Consider the following 16,642-nt stretch of genomic DNA (forward strand, 5'->3'; position numbering starts at 1 on the left):
AATGTATCTTTTTCCCTTCAGCCCACATGTAGTTTCTATTCCTTATCTTACACCTTCTGTAGATACTGCTGTTTCTTAAGCTGCTCCGTTAATGAGTGAAAAGTCTGTCACTGTTTCAGAAGATCACTTAACTTTAACAAATCGTTTGATGATAGAGAAGAAAGAAGCAAAGGAAGGGAAGAAAGGAAGGGGAAGAGGAGGGGAGAGAGGGAGGGAGGACGGAAGATGGGGAAGGAAGGCGAGAGCAGCAGAGCCGGGCGGTCGGCAAAGCTGCGGGCCCCGGAAGCGCTGGGCGGCTGCCCCGCGCGCCTCATTTCTGCGCGCACGGAAGCCAGTCCTTCAGCGCCTTGGTAGCGATTGTTCTCTGCACATTTTCATGCCTTTAAAAAACAAGCATTTTTTCTAATAATACAATTAATCCATAACCACCATGTAAAAATCAGAAAATGAAAGCAGACTAAAAGTTACTCAGAACCCCCATATTTTAGTGAATTTCGTTGCTCCTCTCCAAACAGCTTACCAGCAACTTCCAAAATGGAGTATATTAACTAAAAAAAACACTTTTCCTGACCCCCCAAAAAAGAGAAAAAAGTATTATAAAATATAACTAGACACATCCTCAAAGTCACCTTTAGTGGCTATATTAAACGACTTCCTATAGTGCTTCAGAATTTGACTTATTTGGCCACTGACAGGTTTCTCTGGGTCCTTGGCTATCACCCGTCACTTCCCTACTCTCAGCTTAACTACCAAGAACAATCTTCCTTCTAGTTTCATAGTTATTTCTCTCTTCAGGTTTTGAAATAAGACTGCTCAGAGTATTAAAGTTAGTATTTTAATTAGAGCTTAAGAGGCTCTATATTTTTTAGTACATGGTTTTTAATGACATCTTTTGGCTCCTTCACGGCCTTGAAAATAACTTTCATTACCTTTTGGTTCAGTTACAATTACCCAATAGATTAGTCTTTGGCAGACTGAAAGTACTCCTATCATAACTGGGAAATAAAATTTAAAGAAGCTTAGATGTCGGACTCCAAATTCGCGTTCACTGTGGCTGCCTCCACTCTGTTCCTTGTGGCGGACGGGCTGTCTCCTCTCAGCTTCTCCAGGGTGCTCTGCGGCGACGCTCTGCTCGGGAAAGACGCCCTGTGCGGTGGGTGCTGTGTACGTCATGTGCCAGGCAGTGTGCCAGGCAGGGACTGCTCAGTCGCGTCCGACTCTGTGACGCCGTGGACCGCAGCCCCCAGGCTCCTCTGTCCGTGGGGCTCTCCAGGCAAGAGTACTGGATGGGTTGCCATCCCTTTCTCCCCAGGCAGTGCATGTACTATGTGTTAACCTTCCACAATGACATGTTCTTATTTCTTCTTTACAGTTAGTCATTGACAATGCCAAACAAACCAACTTTCTCTCACCCTTCAATAACTTTCCTGTTAATTTTACAGAAATTCTCTTTTAGAATTGCAGGTGACCATTCTTCATACTCTGGCAAATTGATCTCATATTTTAAATACTGTAATTCAATAGGAATGATAACCCCAAATCTGTTATTTGCAAAGGCTGAAATTATATCCATAATCACATTTGTATTTTAAAAACATACTAATCATTCTCTTATTAAAGAACTCTTTGTACTTTAATAAATCATCTTGGTTTTGAAAGAGAAATAATCACAGGCACCTCTGTGGAAAGCTCTCCTTAAGACCCATGTTATGGGAACCCACCGCGTGGCTATAAACACGTCTTTCAGGACTTTAGCAACTAGACGAAAACAATCGCCACAGAGCAGTGGGGAGAGCTACTATATAAAGGAGAATTTCTAGAAAATTAACAGGAAAATTGTGAAAAGGAAAAATGAGATTACCTTTGAGACTTTAAAATAAATAACTGTAAAGAGAAAACAAGAGCAAAGTTATGGGAACAGAAAAACTGAATTCTAGTCCTGGCTGAGGCACTTAACAAACTTGATCTTATTCCTAAGCCTCTTTAGACTCCCAATTACCTTCTTGGTAGAATAGGGATAACAACTATTTTTCCTGCTTCAAAGTATATTAATGCATAGGAAGGCAGTCTTTACTTCTGAAAGTCCCCTGTAAACTTAAGGAGGAATCTGTTGGTTTCACTAATTTATGCTTTACAGCACACTCTAACCTAGTGTCTTCACACTGCTTCTCATAATCTCAGGACTTCCGCCTGCCCTTCTCTTTCACCGAGCCCGCATCTACAGGGACTCGCGCTCACTCCCAGTGGAGCTGTTCTAACCAGAATTCACGTTCTACCAACAACTTCTTTGCATTTATCTATAAATGCAACGAAATTCCCTAACCAAATCTGATGTAGGAGAACAGCCACTGAATATAATTATATGGACTAATATTTTATTTCATTTTATGAAGCAGCAGATCTGTAAATAGCTCAGCGACATAAAATGACTATTAAATATAAAGATACTTATGATTTGTCAAATAATTTCTAAACTCGCTCTTGAGTCAAGAAAGGACCACCTCCAGAAGGCAAGCTCCACCAACCAAGAATGCCTTGGGGAAGTAAGCAGTGAGGCTCCATTAACATGTACAGGTTAATACACAGGCTAAAATGCGATTGTCCTGTAAAGCATGCAAACCAGGGGAAAAAATTCTGTAATTGTTTTATTTTTTTTAATTCTTTTCTTCAACAAACACTTATGTAGTGCTTACAGTGTGAAAGACCCTATTCTAAGTGCTGAATAAATATTTTAATCATATAATCCACATAACAGTTGTTGAGTTAGGTAACTATGTTTATCCCTGTTCTACAGCTGAGGATTCTGAGGCACGGAGGTATAGGTAATTCACACGGTCACAGAGCTAGTAAGTGGTGGAGCTGCGATTCAGAAGCAGTCTGGCTCCAGAATCCAGGGATTTGGGCCCTATGGATTCTGCTCAGCGGTGTGCACTCCGTATCTATTCGGCAATATGGAGCTTCTATAGGGTTAGAGAAAAGAGGAAAGGGAATCTGTAACATCCACGTCCTCACTGGAATGAAAATGGCTTGGAGCATCCATCCCGCAGGTGCGCAGTGCTTCCGGATTTCATCGCTTAGTTACTTTTTCATTGGGAAAAAATGTTTCTAGCAATGTAAATAAAAAAATATTTCTCTCAGTCAGGATGCTTCAGGAAACCAGGAATTAAAAATCAAACCGGGACTGTAAATACAGGGAAAACAGGCTTCCCTTAATTCTGCAGGAAACACGGCCGGCAGTACTGACCCAAAGGACCAACATGCAGCGACAGACATCAGAGAGAGATCTGGCTGCTTCAGCTCCCTGCTGGCAGTGAAAGTGAAACTCGCCCAGTCGCATCCAACTCTTTGCGACCCCGATGGGCTATGCAGTCCATAGAATTCTCCAGGCCAGAATGCTGGAGTGGGGAGCCGTTCCCTTCTCCAGGGGATCTTCCCAACCCAGGGATCGAACCCAGGTCTCCTGCATTGCAGGTGGATTCTTTACCAGTTGAGCCACAAGGGAAGCCCAAGAATATTGGGGTGGGTAGCCGTTCCCTTCTCCAGGGCATCTTCCCAACCCAGGGATCAAACCCAGGTCTCCTGCATTACGGGAGGATTCTTTACCAGCTGAGCTAGAGACGCTGTCAAAGCCTGCATTTCATAATTCAGAATTTCAGAGATCAAAGTCGGTGTCCTTAGCTAGAACCTCTGAAGCTAGAACCTCACTCCCACAGGTAGAATCTCTAATACAAGGGACCCAACAACAGCTTGAGAAAAAAACAAAACAAACAAAAAACCTGCTCCTAATCCTATGGAGAGTAGAGCAGGCCCCTAATGGGAGAACCGTTCAAGTGCTTCTAAAGCGCAAGCTTCAATTGTTGACATCTCTGCCTGCAGAGTTTCAGTGGTGGCATAAAGTCCCCACTTTCTTTCCAGGGTTTGGGGAAAGATGTTGTTTTAGGCATGCTGAAATAGGAAACACATTTGTCCCTAACACTTGTATATAGTGATTCCACCGTGAGTGTGACCACAACATTTTAGAACTGAGAAGGGCCATCTGTTTATTTCAGTTCAACACGCTCACATGCGGATGAAGAAACGGTGGCCGAGCGAGTACAAAAGACCCGAAGAGCGACACGCAGCCTGGCTCCCGGCTCCGCGGCGAGTGGCGTTTCGCGTCCACTGCCTGCTTTGGCTTCGCGTGCAACCTGACCCGGGAACCCAACTACTATTTCCACATGGGATCTGCGGATGAATTCTTTCAGCTCCTGAAACAGTGATCACTGGAAGTACATACTGTTGAGCCAGAGAAGAACCATAATTTTCCCTCCCACGTTTTAGACAGCTAATACTATATCTAGAGACTCTCTGAAACCTATTTAAAGTTATCCGGGTTTCCGGAATGTTCCTGAGTAGTCGGCTCACACACACTCCTCCCTCCGCGTTTGCTGGAGCGCTGCTCTGGCATCTTTCCGCCCCGGTGGTGGAGGAGTCCCGGGGAAGCTGCCCTATCCTGCTGCCGCTCTCATCTAGTGAGCCTCGAAACGGGATAAAAAAAAAGTCAGATGGCAACGCCCTGCTCAGGGAAGACCCACGTGCAGATGAGGAAGCCCCCGGCACGCACCCACCCCTCCCCCCTGACCTGCGGGCATCACCGCAGGCCGTGCCCCGTGGGCGCCGGAGTCAGGGCACTCATCTTCCGGGGGAAGGAAGGGCAGGGGTGGCGGAGGGCCGGGACCGGGGGTGGCAGCGGCCGTGAGGACCCGCGGCGGGAGGGCGGGGAGCGGGCGGGCGCTGGAGGCCGAGGCAGTCGCACAGAAGGCAGGAAGGCAGCGAGCGAGAGCCCCGCGGCCAGCACCAGCAAGGGCCGCGGGCGCGAAGGCAGCGAGCAGGAGAAGCGAGCCCGGTGGTCGCTGAAATGAACGGCGCTAATAACAACGGCAGAACGGCCCCAGGAGACGGCAGGAGAGCAGAGTGCTTAAAGCCAACCCAGCGAGGCTGTGAGACCGGAAGCTAGTGGGCTGCTGGCCGGTCACAGCCACAGGGGAAAAGCTCAGTGGGACAGGCGCAAAATGACCAGTCAGCAGCGTTTCCCAAGGGTCCTGTGGGTGCTAAGGGCTCTTTGGGGGGTGTGAAAATGAAGGCAGAAAATGACGCGAACAAAATAGATGGAAAAATAAATGGAAACTCCTGCCTTCCAAGAGCTTACAGGCTAATTGGCGATATGGTATGCACGCATGAGAACGCCTTAAGGCATCGTTACAATAATTGCAAATAAATATAATCCAAACAGGTTACAAAAGCGACGAGAACGAAACGGTAAGATTTATGAAAAACGGATGATACTAGAAAAATGGATGAGTACAATTTTCTCAATGATACCAAAAATGTTTGAGAAGTTCTCATTGATATGTCCTTACATAACTATAAATCTCTTTCTATTCCCAACAACCATTCTTCTAACACTAGACTCTGCTATCAAAGTAATGCCTAGGTGGAAGGCAGCGCCACTAGTTCCCCTTTTTCTATTAAATATGTAACATTCTAGGACAACTATGTTTTCTTGAGTTTTACAGAGATAATTCTTCTCAGGAACCAAAATAAAATTTAATTACTTTAAAAAGAGTTAAGAAAGAAATCAAGACAGGTTACATTGAAAAATACTTCATGCAATGTGTTATAAAATTGACTACATCACACATTAACTTCATAATCAATTTTTATAAAGAGAAAAAGCTCCAGAAATACTACTAAATGATAAGCAGGCAGAAAACAGGCCTAAGAACTTGCAATAAGCAGCACACTCGGACATGCATGCATGGGCAGGGTGCGTGCACACGGGCGGATTCTGGACTTGCACTAAGTTAAAATCAGAAGGGACACGGTTAACAGGGGAATGTGTTGAATCTGTGTATTAAACATAAAACAGACAAGTCTTCACAAACTGGTAAGGATAAACTTTAAACCTCTCAGAAAAATTTTAAAAACAGACTTCCTCTGCTGAATCATTAGTGAAATAATCTTATCTTCAGTGTGGAAGAGACCATTCCCTTTGTGGCTGTCTGGTCAAAATCTGTACCTAGAATGATGAAATGTTTTCAGATGAGAAATTGGAAAAGAATTATCTTCTGGGAGTATTTGCCTTAGGTAAAGTCTAGAGCCAGTTTAAACAATTTAGTGCTAAAATTTCTGAAGTGTTTGAGTTTCAAATTAACTAAAGTCACTAAAACATGTAACATAATAGCTAAAAATGAAAACAATTAATATGATCCATTTAAAGATCTGTAAATACCGCTACCACAAAATGGTTTTCAAAATAGAATTGAAAAACTGCACAGATTACCTCTCTGTATGAAGATCGTACTGCTAATAAGTGGGGAAAATTCTACACAAATTCAACCAAAAAATTTAGGAGGTGGGTTTCACGGTCACGGCATGGAGGCCAGGCCCACGCTCACCTTGGACGTCTTCCTCTCCACCATCACCATCTTCTTCCTCATTGTAAGCCAGCTCAGCCTGCTTGTCTGCCTCATACTCACCTACGTTACCATCATCCCCATTATAATCCGCCAGTTTAGAGCCATGCTGCGGATCAACAGGGGATTCATTCTCATCAAAGAATCGGCCTGTGAAGTAGGCAGAGGATTAAATCAAGAGTGAAGGGAGAAGAAAAGAAGGGACCTATATTGGAGGTAGATCAGAAAGCAGACAAGTGAACCCTGGCAACTTTTAGGATATGGTTATAAAAAAGATACATTTTCTGAAGGTTATTTAAGATAAAAGGAAATAAGAATGAAGACTGAAAATAATTTTAAGAATTGCTCCTGTGTATTAACTTCAGTACTTGCTACTTAAGGTTTGAATGTTTTCTTAAAGAAAAGGGCACAATTTTCAAAACTGTTTTCCTAATAACCAACAACTTCTCTGATAAATGTATTTGTGTAACTTAACAGTTTAGGAGAAGAACCAAAAATTTTATGAGTAGACATAATACATATATGAAACCTGTAGTCATTTATTGTTTTATAAAATATTACTTTCCAGGAATAATTTTGATAACTTTTCTTATCAGAATAAATGAGTACCATGTAGGCTTGTAGAAACCATGCAGTTTCTTTTTGGAAAATAAGACAAACTAACATACTGGTGAGCTATCTTAAGTTTCTTCAGCAGCAGTGATTCACCATAGCCATGCATTGCCAAGGAGGTACGGCAAAGAGTAAATTATTAGAATCCCTTAGTAGTGTGTGTTTTGAAAAACATCCCAAGTAATTCTGATCTATTCTCTCATTTCCCAAACCAGACTTCTGAAAGTCAACGACAGGGAGGCTTAAGAAAGTCGACCTACCTTGCACACATGCTAGTAACTAGAGTCAGGAAGCGCAACAGATGTAACATGTGCTGCACAAAGCTATTCAGTAAATGGACATCGAAAATACAAATGTCACGCAAACTAAGATCTGACTCCCAAACACAAGTGAAACTCTGTTTGACATTAAATTTAAGTAGCATAAAAGTAAATTTTATTCCAATCCTTAAAATATGGATATCATTAACTTACTGATGATTTAAGACTTTTAGAAATTATAAAAACTCTGTGATAGGTTTAAAATTTGGGGAATTATATTTTAAAAATTCACATTGCAATGAGACAAACTTCCTCTGCTTGTTAAGTAAGGTTAAGTTCAAAGAGAAAGAATTATGGAGGTATTGGTCAATTGCACAGATGGCTCACCATGTCATCAGGCCAATATATTTTTAATTGCTGAATAGAGAGTCAATCAGAAAATATCCAAAATACATAAACAGCTTCTATAACTCAATATCAAAAACACAAACAACCTGATTAAAAAATGGACTGAATAAACATTTTTCCAAAGACATACTGACGGCCAACAGGCACATGAAGAGATGCTCAACAGTGCTCATTAGGGAAATGCAAATCAAAACCACAATGAGGTATCATCTCACACGGATCAGAATGGGTGTCATAGAAAAGCCTATAAATAATAAAGGCTGGAAAGGGTGTGGTGGAAAAGGGACCCTTGCACACTGCTGATGGGAATGTGAACTGGTGCAGCCACTACGGAAGCTCCAGAAACAGCTAAACACAGAACTGCCGCGTGACCAGCCATTCCGCTTTTGGGCGAGTACCTGAGGAGCATGCAGACACCGAGTCAAGAAGGTGGATGGACCCCCCTGCTCACAGCAGCATTGCTCACAGTAGCCATGCTGTGGGAGCACCCTAATGTCCGTCAGAGGACAGACGGATAAAGAGGATGCGGTGTGTGTGTCTATGAGACATACACTAACTATAAAAAAGAAGAGGATGTTGCCATTTGCGACAACATGGATGGATCTGGAGGACATTATGCTTTGTGAGTAAGTCAGAGAAAGATACATACTCTGTTATCACTTACACGTGGAATCTAAAAATCAAAACAAACTAAAGAATATCAGAAAACAGAAAGAGACTCACAGATACAGAGAACAGTCAGTGGTTACCAGAGGGGAGAGAGGCAGGAAGCGCAAGATAGGGGAGCAGGAAGTGCGAACTGTCACGTGTAAAGTAAGAGAGCCACGAGGGCACACTGCCCAACACAGCGAACACAGCCAACATTTCACAGCAATTTTAAAGGGAGTAGAAACTAAAAAAATGTTGAATCACTATGGTGCACATGCGAAAATAATATAATACTGTAACAGCTATACAGCAAATAAAAAATAGTCAATCAGGTTTTCTTTTAACTAAAAATAGCTAAAGAACAAATCATGCTCACGTAGGGGTTTTGAGGGGAGCCGTTTACAAGAGGAAACTGAAGCAAAGGGGGCCAGCAAGAAAGCACAGAGAATCATCTTAAATCTGTTCCAGAACAGAGCTGGGCGTATGCAGTGAACACGTAAGCTGGTGGAAAGAGAGGGAGAGAAAATAGATGGACACACAAGAGTCAAGGAGGAAAAGAGAGTAGCACGAGGAAAGACGCTCTTTGTGAGAAAGACAACCTGTCTTCTGATGGCAGCGATGAAAAAAGGACAATCTGGTGGCTATGATTCTCTCTTCTTCTAATGATAGAGCAAAAGATGCCAACATAAGAAGGAAAAAAGGGATTTACAGAAAACTACCTTTTGTTTTTCTTAATATGTAATATTATGGACAAAATGCCTGGAGCAGCTAAATCATCTTTATGCAATGTGAAATTGCTGTTTTAAATACATAAACATTTTAACCTGGTAGTTACCAAGTGAGTTTCTCAAGGTACACAGTTTCCTCCAAGAAAATAGTTTCATTTTTTAATCAGAATTATGAAATAGAGACCAAAAATTAATCTAAAAATGTTACTGCAAAATACAATTAATTTAACTAATATTATCAAACATGGCATATTAATCAAAGAATTGGTCAACCTGTTCCTACTATAATATTCCAACAGAACAATTTACAAAGTTTCTTCTCTTTTTAAAGGTGTCTGATGTTCTGACTAGCTTGAATTCAGTCATAAAATGTTCATGCTACAACTACAGCAACACTCAAGAGACAATAAGAAAATCAATAACAAGAATGTATGACCACAACAGTAACTCACGTTGTCATATATACAGTGCGATAGACAACAAGAAAGGAAAAAAACAGAGTTAACAACATAAACTCGCTACTTGCCAGTCAAGTAGGGGACATCAAGCTTCACAGTGAATGAATATGACTATGTAAATAAAATGTATAATGCCGAGCAATGTAAAAATTATATATTTATATATATTTAAATGTATGTTGCTGCTGCTGCTGCTGCTGCTGAGTCGCGTCAGTCATGTCCGACTCTGTGCGACCCCATAGACGGCAGCCCACCAGGCTCCCCCGTCCCTGGGATTCTCCAGGCAAGAACACTGGAGTGGGTTGCCATTTCCTTCTCCAGTGCATGAAAGTGAAAAGTGAAAGTGAAGTCGCTCAGTCGTGCCCGACTCTTTGCGACCCCACGGACTGCAGCCCACCAGGCTCCCCCGTCCATGGGATTCTCCAGGCAAGCGTGCTGGAGTGGGCTGCCACTGCCTTCTCCATATAAATGTATAAATTTGTATAAATTATATAATTATCGGGCAATATACTTACAGAAAGTTATACAAGGAGAAATCAGTGTGCGTTACGAGCTAGAAAGGAAGGTTTCAACCACAGGGGCGTCGGGTTTCTGCAGTACGACGGCCGTCACGCTCACCTCGAAAGAGGCGAGTGCATCACACTGTGACGGAGCGAAAGAAGGGAGCATTCAAATAAGGAAGAATGAGACCAAGTGTTCAGGAGACAGGAGAGAGACTGATTTGACTGGACTTAAATTATAAAGTAGAAGTTTGGATGAGCAAATTGGGAATAATTATGGACGACCTTTAAAGTCAGAGATTTTAAGAGGCTTCCTATACCTATGGTACATTCCAAAGAAAAGTCTTGTCTTCAGGACTGGTTCTTGCCTTGATTCTGGGAGACAACTTCTGAGCCCTTGAGCCATGCTATACCAGTTTGATTGGACAAATTTATCCTAACAAAGTGATCTATGGTGAATGTTTGTTTTTGCTAGGTGGAAATGTTTTTTAAAAATAACTTACAATAATCTTAAAAAGTTTCTTTTTAAATTTTTCATTTTATATGTTTACTGCTGACATATAGATGCAATTAACTTTTAATCTCACATCTAATAACTTTGCTAAAGATATTTATTTAATAATTTATACTGCTTTTGATGTTTCTGCATATAAAATCATCTTAATGTTGGCTTATCAGTTTTACTTCCTTTCTCACCTCTACTCGGCTTATTTTCCTTTCTAGCACTTGTTTTGCTGAGTAGGACCTCCTGTGAGAAGCTGGACAGAAGTGATGATAGTGGTTATCCTAGTCTTCTGGATTTCAGAAGAACGTTTCTGATAATTCACCATCAAGCATGATGTTTGTGACAGGATCTTGGCAGATACTCTACCAGATTAAGGAAATTACCTTCTAATCCTAGTTTGCTAACAGCTTGCTGTTTTTAATAAATACAGGCTGAATTCCCTTAATTCTTTGGCCACTGATGTGAAGAGCTGACTCATTTGAAAAGACCCTGATGCTGGGAAAGACTGGGGGCAGGAGGAGAAGGGGACGACAGAGGATGAGATGGCTGGATGGCATCACCGACTCGATCGACATGAGTCTGAGTGAACTCTGGGAGTTGGTGATGGACAGGGAGGCCTGGCGTGCTACAGTCCATGGGGTCTCAAAGAGTCAGACACGACTGACTGAGCGACTGAACTGAACCAAACTGAATTTCCTCAAATGTTTTCTTTGCATGAATTGAGATAATCATTTGATTTTTCTCATATATTTGATGAATGTGGTGAATTATAGTACATAGACTGCTTTTCAAATATTAAATATCTGCATTTTGAAAATAAATTCAACATGGGCATTATGTACATAACTTTTATCTATCTCTGGACTTGATTTACTAACATTTTTTCAAGATTTTTTATATCTCTGCTAATAAGAGGGACTGTCCTGTAACTTTCTTTTTTCATAGCATCCTTAATATCGCTAATCAACATACGCTGCTGCTGCTGAGTCGCTTCAGTCGTGTCTGACTCTTCACGACCCCATGGATGCAGCCCACCAGGCTCCGCCGTCCCTGGGATTCTCCAGGCAGGGTGCTGGAGTGGGAGCCCACACATGCCAGCTTCATAGAATGAGCTGGGAAGTCTGTGTGCCTTTCCAGTTTTCCAGAAGAGTTCACGCTAGATTGGTTGGATTTCTTCCTTAAATGGAAAAATTCACCAGCAAAACCATTTGGGCATGAAAATTTCATTAAGGGAAAGTTTTAAATTACAGATTCAATATTTCAGAGGGATATGAGACCATTCAGACTTTCCTCATCTTCTTGAGCCAGTGTGTATACAGGTGTTCGTCTAGGCTATCATCCATTTCTCTAAATTTTCAAGCAGTGTTTCAAATATTGATTTATAATCACTAAATGTCCTCTAATATCATTATCTGCAGGATCTATGTTAATACATTCTCTCTCATTCCTCATATTGTTAATCCATCTCTTCCTGTCTTGATCTGTGCCAGGGGTCTTATTTTCACTCGTCTCTTCGTTTTGTGATTTAATTATCAATTTCATGTAGTGATCCTGAATTTAGTAATCTAGTTAAACTCTGTTACTTAAAGCAGCATCTCTTTTGGGATGTGGTGAGACTTTTGATTACCTATTCAACTTATTTAATGTTATTGGTTTTTGTTCAGGCTCTTAAATCTTAAGTTAATATTTGTAATCAATTTTCCAGGAAACTACTAATTTGATCTAAGTTTTCAAATTTATTGTCAAAGTGTTAGAATATTGTCTATCTTCTAAACAGAAGAAAACGCACTAGGGGTATGTTAAAATTTTCTTCTCTCTTAATTATTCTGTGTTTTCCACTGCGTTCGTGACTGCTCTTGTCTTTACTGTTTTCTTCCTTTTGCGGTCTGCAAGTTGCTCAAGGGTCTACCGCAGTGTGAGAAGGGAGCGCCTGACTCGATCAAGAGAGCAGGGATATGAAGAAGGGCTTATCAGACAGATGCCAGCAGAGCACAGCGGTCAGGTATGATTAGAGTCTGCCAGAAAGAGAACAAGAAAAGGAACTAGTAGAGAATTTTCCCCAAACATCAAAAGTACTGAGGAGGTAGTGAAAATAATACAGTGGAAAACAGGGACCCTAAGGGTAGGGACCTGAGGACAGTCCCGGCTGTTCTGCGATTTGCCTCAAGTACATTAAACTCTGGATCTGGTTTTACTTGCCTACAAAATGAGGAAACCACGTAACAGTGGAGTCTCACACCTTAATGTGAAGATAAGTGGGTCCAGGGTCGAGTCTGAGGTCTTTTTAACAGTCACAGCCGATGTGGATGCTGCTAGTCTAGACTAACTGGGATTATATTACCTCTAATGGTCTGTTGAGAGTCCCTTGGACTGCAAGGAGATCCAACCAGTCCATTCTAAAGGAGATCAGTCCTGGGTGTTCATTGGAAGGACCAATACTAAAGCTGAAACTCCAATACTTTGGCCACCTCATGCGAAGAGTTGACTCATTGGAAAAGAGTCTGATGCTGGGAGGGTTTGGAGGCAGGAGGAGAAGGGGACGACAGAGGATGAGATGGCTGGATGGCATCACTGACTTGACAGACATGAGTCTGAGTGAGCTCCAGGAGTTGGTGATGGACAGGGAGGCTTGGTGTGCTGCAATTCATGGGGTCGCAAAGAGTGGGACACGACTGAGCGACTGAACTGAACTGAATGGTCTGTTAGGAAACCGTTCACCAAAACCACCCACCGTGGCCAGGCATGGTAATAACAGCTGGCACGAGCAGTCTCACCAGCAGAAGGCCCAATAACCAAACACTAACCAGAAGATTTGGGGAGCAGACAAGAGAAGGGAGGTGACACCTGTTCATAATATGTCCTGCCAACCTTCCAGAAACCCTCCTGCTAGAAACCAGCTTGACTGAGAGATGCACGCACCATGAGGAGAGGCCCTGGATCAGGCCAAATATGGGCATGGGCAAGGTCACTGGCCAGACAAAACCAGAGAGCTAACAGCACCAGCTAAACCCCGAGATTATGGACCGCGCGGCAGAGGGCTTCTCCTGGGTTCCCCGGCCCTGCTGCTCTCGGCTTGAGCTCCGCTTTCCAATCAAGGCTCTTGCTCTGCCAGTACCTGCATCTTCTCAGACCGTTTGTTTCCGAGTGCTGGACACAAGCTCAGGCTTCCCAGGTGGCGCCCGTGGTGAAGAACCTCCCTGCCAAAGCGGGAGACATTAGAGACACGGGTTTGATCCCTGGGTGGGGAAGCTCCCCTGGAGGAGGCGTGGCAACCCACTCCAGTGTTCTTGCCTGGACAGAAGAGCCTGGGGGGCGGGTCACAAAGAGTCGAGATACGTCTGAAGCGACTTAGCACAGCACAGCTTATTCCAAAGAGATCAAATAACCCACTGGTGGTTTAAAAAAAAGTGAAAATGTAGTAGTATATATATGGCCAAATAAGACAGATGATTTTCTATAAAAGAAATGAAGAGTCTCATAAGTCAAGATGGATATGCTTGAATAGACACAAATAAAAACCTACTGTGTTAAATTCAGCTAAGTTGTAGGATACAAGATCAACAAACAAAAACAAGTCCTAACTGGAGAAGCGTGAAGAAAAGGGCCCTCACGCACTGCTGGGAAGGAAGCCAGCGCTGGCACGCCGGCTTCAGATGGAAAGCGCTATGCAGGCTCCTCGAAAAGCGGAAAAATGTCCTAGGGTCCAGCAGTTCCATTCTGGGTACTTATCTGAAGAAAACGAACAGACTAACTTGAAAAGATACGTGCACCTCCATGCTACATCAGCATTGCTCACAACAGCCAAGATATGGGAGCAACCTAAGTGTCCACGGGTGAGTGGATGGATAAGGAGAGTGCGGTCCGTATGTGTGATGGAACGCTATTCAGCCGTAAAAAGAATGAAGTCTTGTCATCTGCAACTACATGACTGGACCGTGATGCATTATGCCAAGTGAAACAGCAAGTGCCATATAATCTCTTCTGTGTAGAATCTAAAAAAAGGAGTGAAACAAACAAACAGAAATAAAACTCATAATACAAAGGATAGATGGATAGCCGGCAGAGGCTGGGGTGGGGACGTGGGAGAAACGGGCGAAGGCAGGACAAAAGCAAAAGAAAAAATGTATTTGATGTAAAATACTCATACGATTTTTGAGTCATATTCAAAATACTGACTTAAGTATGTTTATATATGCTAATATATAGGACATGGGTATATTTTATAGTATATTTAAAAACAATGATTCATACCTATGATTCTAAAAGAGTGAAAATAGAATACATTCTAATCTTTGAAATGAACCCAAATATTAGCATATTCTTAGAAATTTGCATTAAAAATTTTAGAACCAAAAGCCAAGGGAAAAAAAAAATCAGTCATATTTCTGTGCATTAGCAATAAACAATCTGAAAAGAAAATTAGGAGAACAACCTGATTAACAGTAACATAAAAAAGAACACAATGCTTAGGAATAAACTTAACCAAGGAGGCATAAGATTTGTCACTGAAAACTATAAAGATTGCTGAAAAAAATTAAGATGCCCTAAAATAATGGAAAGACATCCTATCTTCATGGATTAATAGACCTAATATTGTTCAGATGACAATCCTCCCCAAAGCAATCTACAGAGTTGATAAATTTCTATTAAAATCCTAACTGTCTCTTTAGTAGAAATAAACAAGCAGATCCTAAAATTCAGATGGAACTGTCAGAGAGTCCAAAAGTCAGAATAATCTTACAGTGAAGGGCAAAGTTGGAAAACTCACACTTCCCAATTTCAAAGCTTGCTACAAAGTGACAGCGAACAGAACAGTGTGCTGCTGGCATCTGCCACCAGTGGAACAGAGCTCAAAGCCCGGAATAAGCCCATGGGCGTGCCATCCGCTGGTTTTTGACAAGAATGCCAAGACTGCTCAATGGAGAAAGAAGGTCTCTTCAACAAATAGTGCTGGGACAACTGAATACCCGTATACAGAGTATAACTGGATCCTTACCTCACACCATATGTAAATATTAACTTAAAACACATCCAAAGACCTACATATGAAAGCTAAAACTATTATTGTGGTGACCATTGTGCAATGTATACAAACGTTGAATCATTATGTTGTACACCTAAAACTAATAGAATATTGAAGGTCAATTATGCCTCAAATTAAAAAAAAAAAAGACCAAAAACTATAAAGTCCTTAGAGGAGAACATGACCTTTGATTTGGCCAAGATTTCTTAGACATGACACGAAAACCATGAACCACAGAAGAGAAACAGGCGGACTGGACTTCATCAAGATTAAACCTGGTGCGTTGTCGGGCTATCAGAGCGTGAGAGACAAACACTAGAATGGACGAGACATTTGCAAATCGTATGTCTGATAAGGATCTAGTATCCAAAAGATAGAAATAATGCTTAAAACTCAACAGCAAAGAAAACAACCCAATTTTAAAATAGGCAAAGGACTTGAATAGACATTTCTCCAAAGAGGATATATAAATGGCCAACAAATATATGAAAAGATGGTCACTGTCATCAGTCACGAGGGAAATGCAAATGAAAGTCGCAATGAGATACCACGTCACACGTGCTAGGATGGCAACGGCGGAAACAACAATAATGGAAAAAATTAAGTGCTGACCAGGACGTCGAGAAACTGGACCTCTCATGCATTGCTGACAGAACTGTGAAACGGTGCAGCTGCCGTGGGAAACAGTTTTCCTTGTAAAGCTAAACACAGAATTACTGATAACCCAGCGATTCTACACCTACGTACATAACAACACTTTAAGAAGTGGAAAACGAGTGTTCAACAAAAACTTGTCAATAAATGTTCAGAGCAACACTAGCCACAAGAGCCGAAAAGCGGGAACAATCCCGATGCCCGTCTATGGGTGAGCGGATAAACCAACTGTATTCATGGGACTGGGTGATATCCAGCCGGAAGAGGAATAAAGGGCCACAGGGCTGAACCTTGAAAACGTTATGCCAAGAAAAAGAAGCCAGACAGAAAAGGCCACATACTGCGTGACTCCATTCACATGAAATATCCAGAACGGGTGAATCCACAGTCA

General features: G+C 42.0%; 1 protein-coding gene across 3 annotated transcripts in view; it reads right to left on the bottom strand.

The window, feature by feature from the left end:
• The window catches only part of CASC4 (cancer susceptibility candidate 4), an 87,394-nt gene that overhangs the window by 2,143 nt on the left and 68,609 nt on the right, over positions 1-16,642 (bottom strand). The window contains exons 9-10 of one of the 3 annotated variants that reach the window (XM_018053826.1): positions 6,438-6,605; positions 3,548-6,058 (exon numbers count right to left, since the gene is read on the bottom strand). The exons of 1 other annotated variant lie outside the window; for it this stretch is intronic. In XM_018053826.1, the coding sequence (XP_017909315.1) occupies positions 5,988-6,058; positions 6,438-6,605 (239 nt within the window). In that variant the 3' untranslated portion in view covers positions 3,548-5,987. Of the gene's footprint in view, positions 1-3,547; positions 6,059-6,437; positions 6,606-16,642 lie in introns of those variants that run through there. One more of the 3 variants, XM_018053827.1, reaches the window with a different exon arrangement.

The sequence above is a fragment of the Capra hircus genome, chromosome 10 (assembly GCF_001704415.2).
Source record: "Capra hircus breed San Clemente chromosome 10, ASM170441v1, whole genome shotgun sequence".
Taxonomy (NCBI): domain Eukaryota; kingdom Metazoa; phylum Chordata; class Mammalia; order Artiodactyla; family Bovidae; genus Capra; species Capra hircus.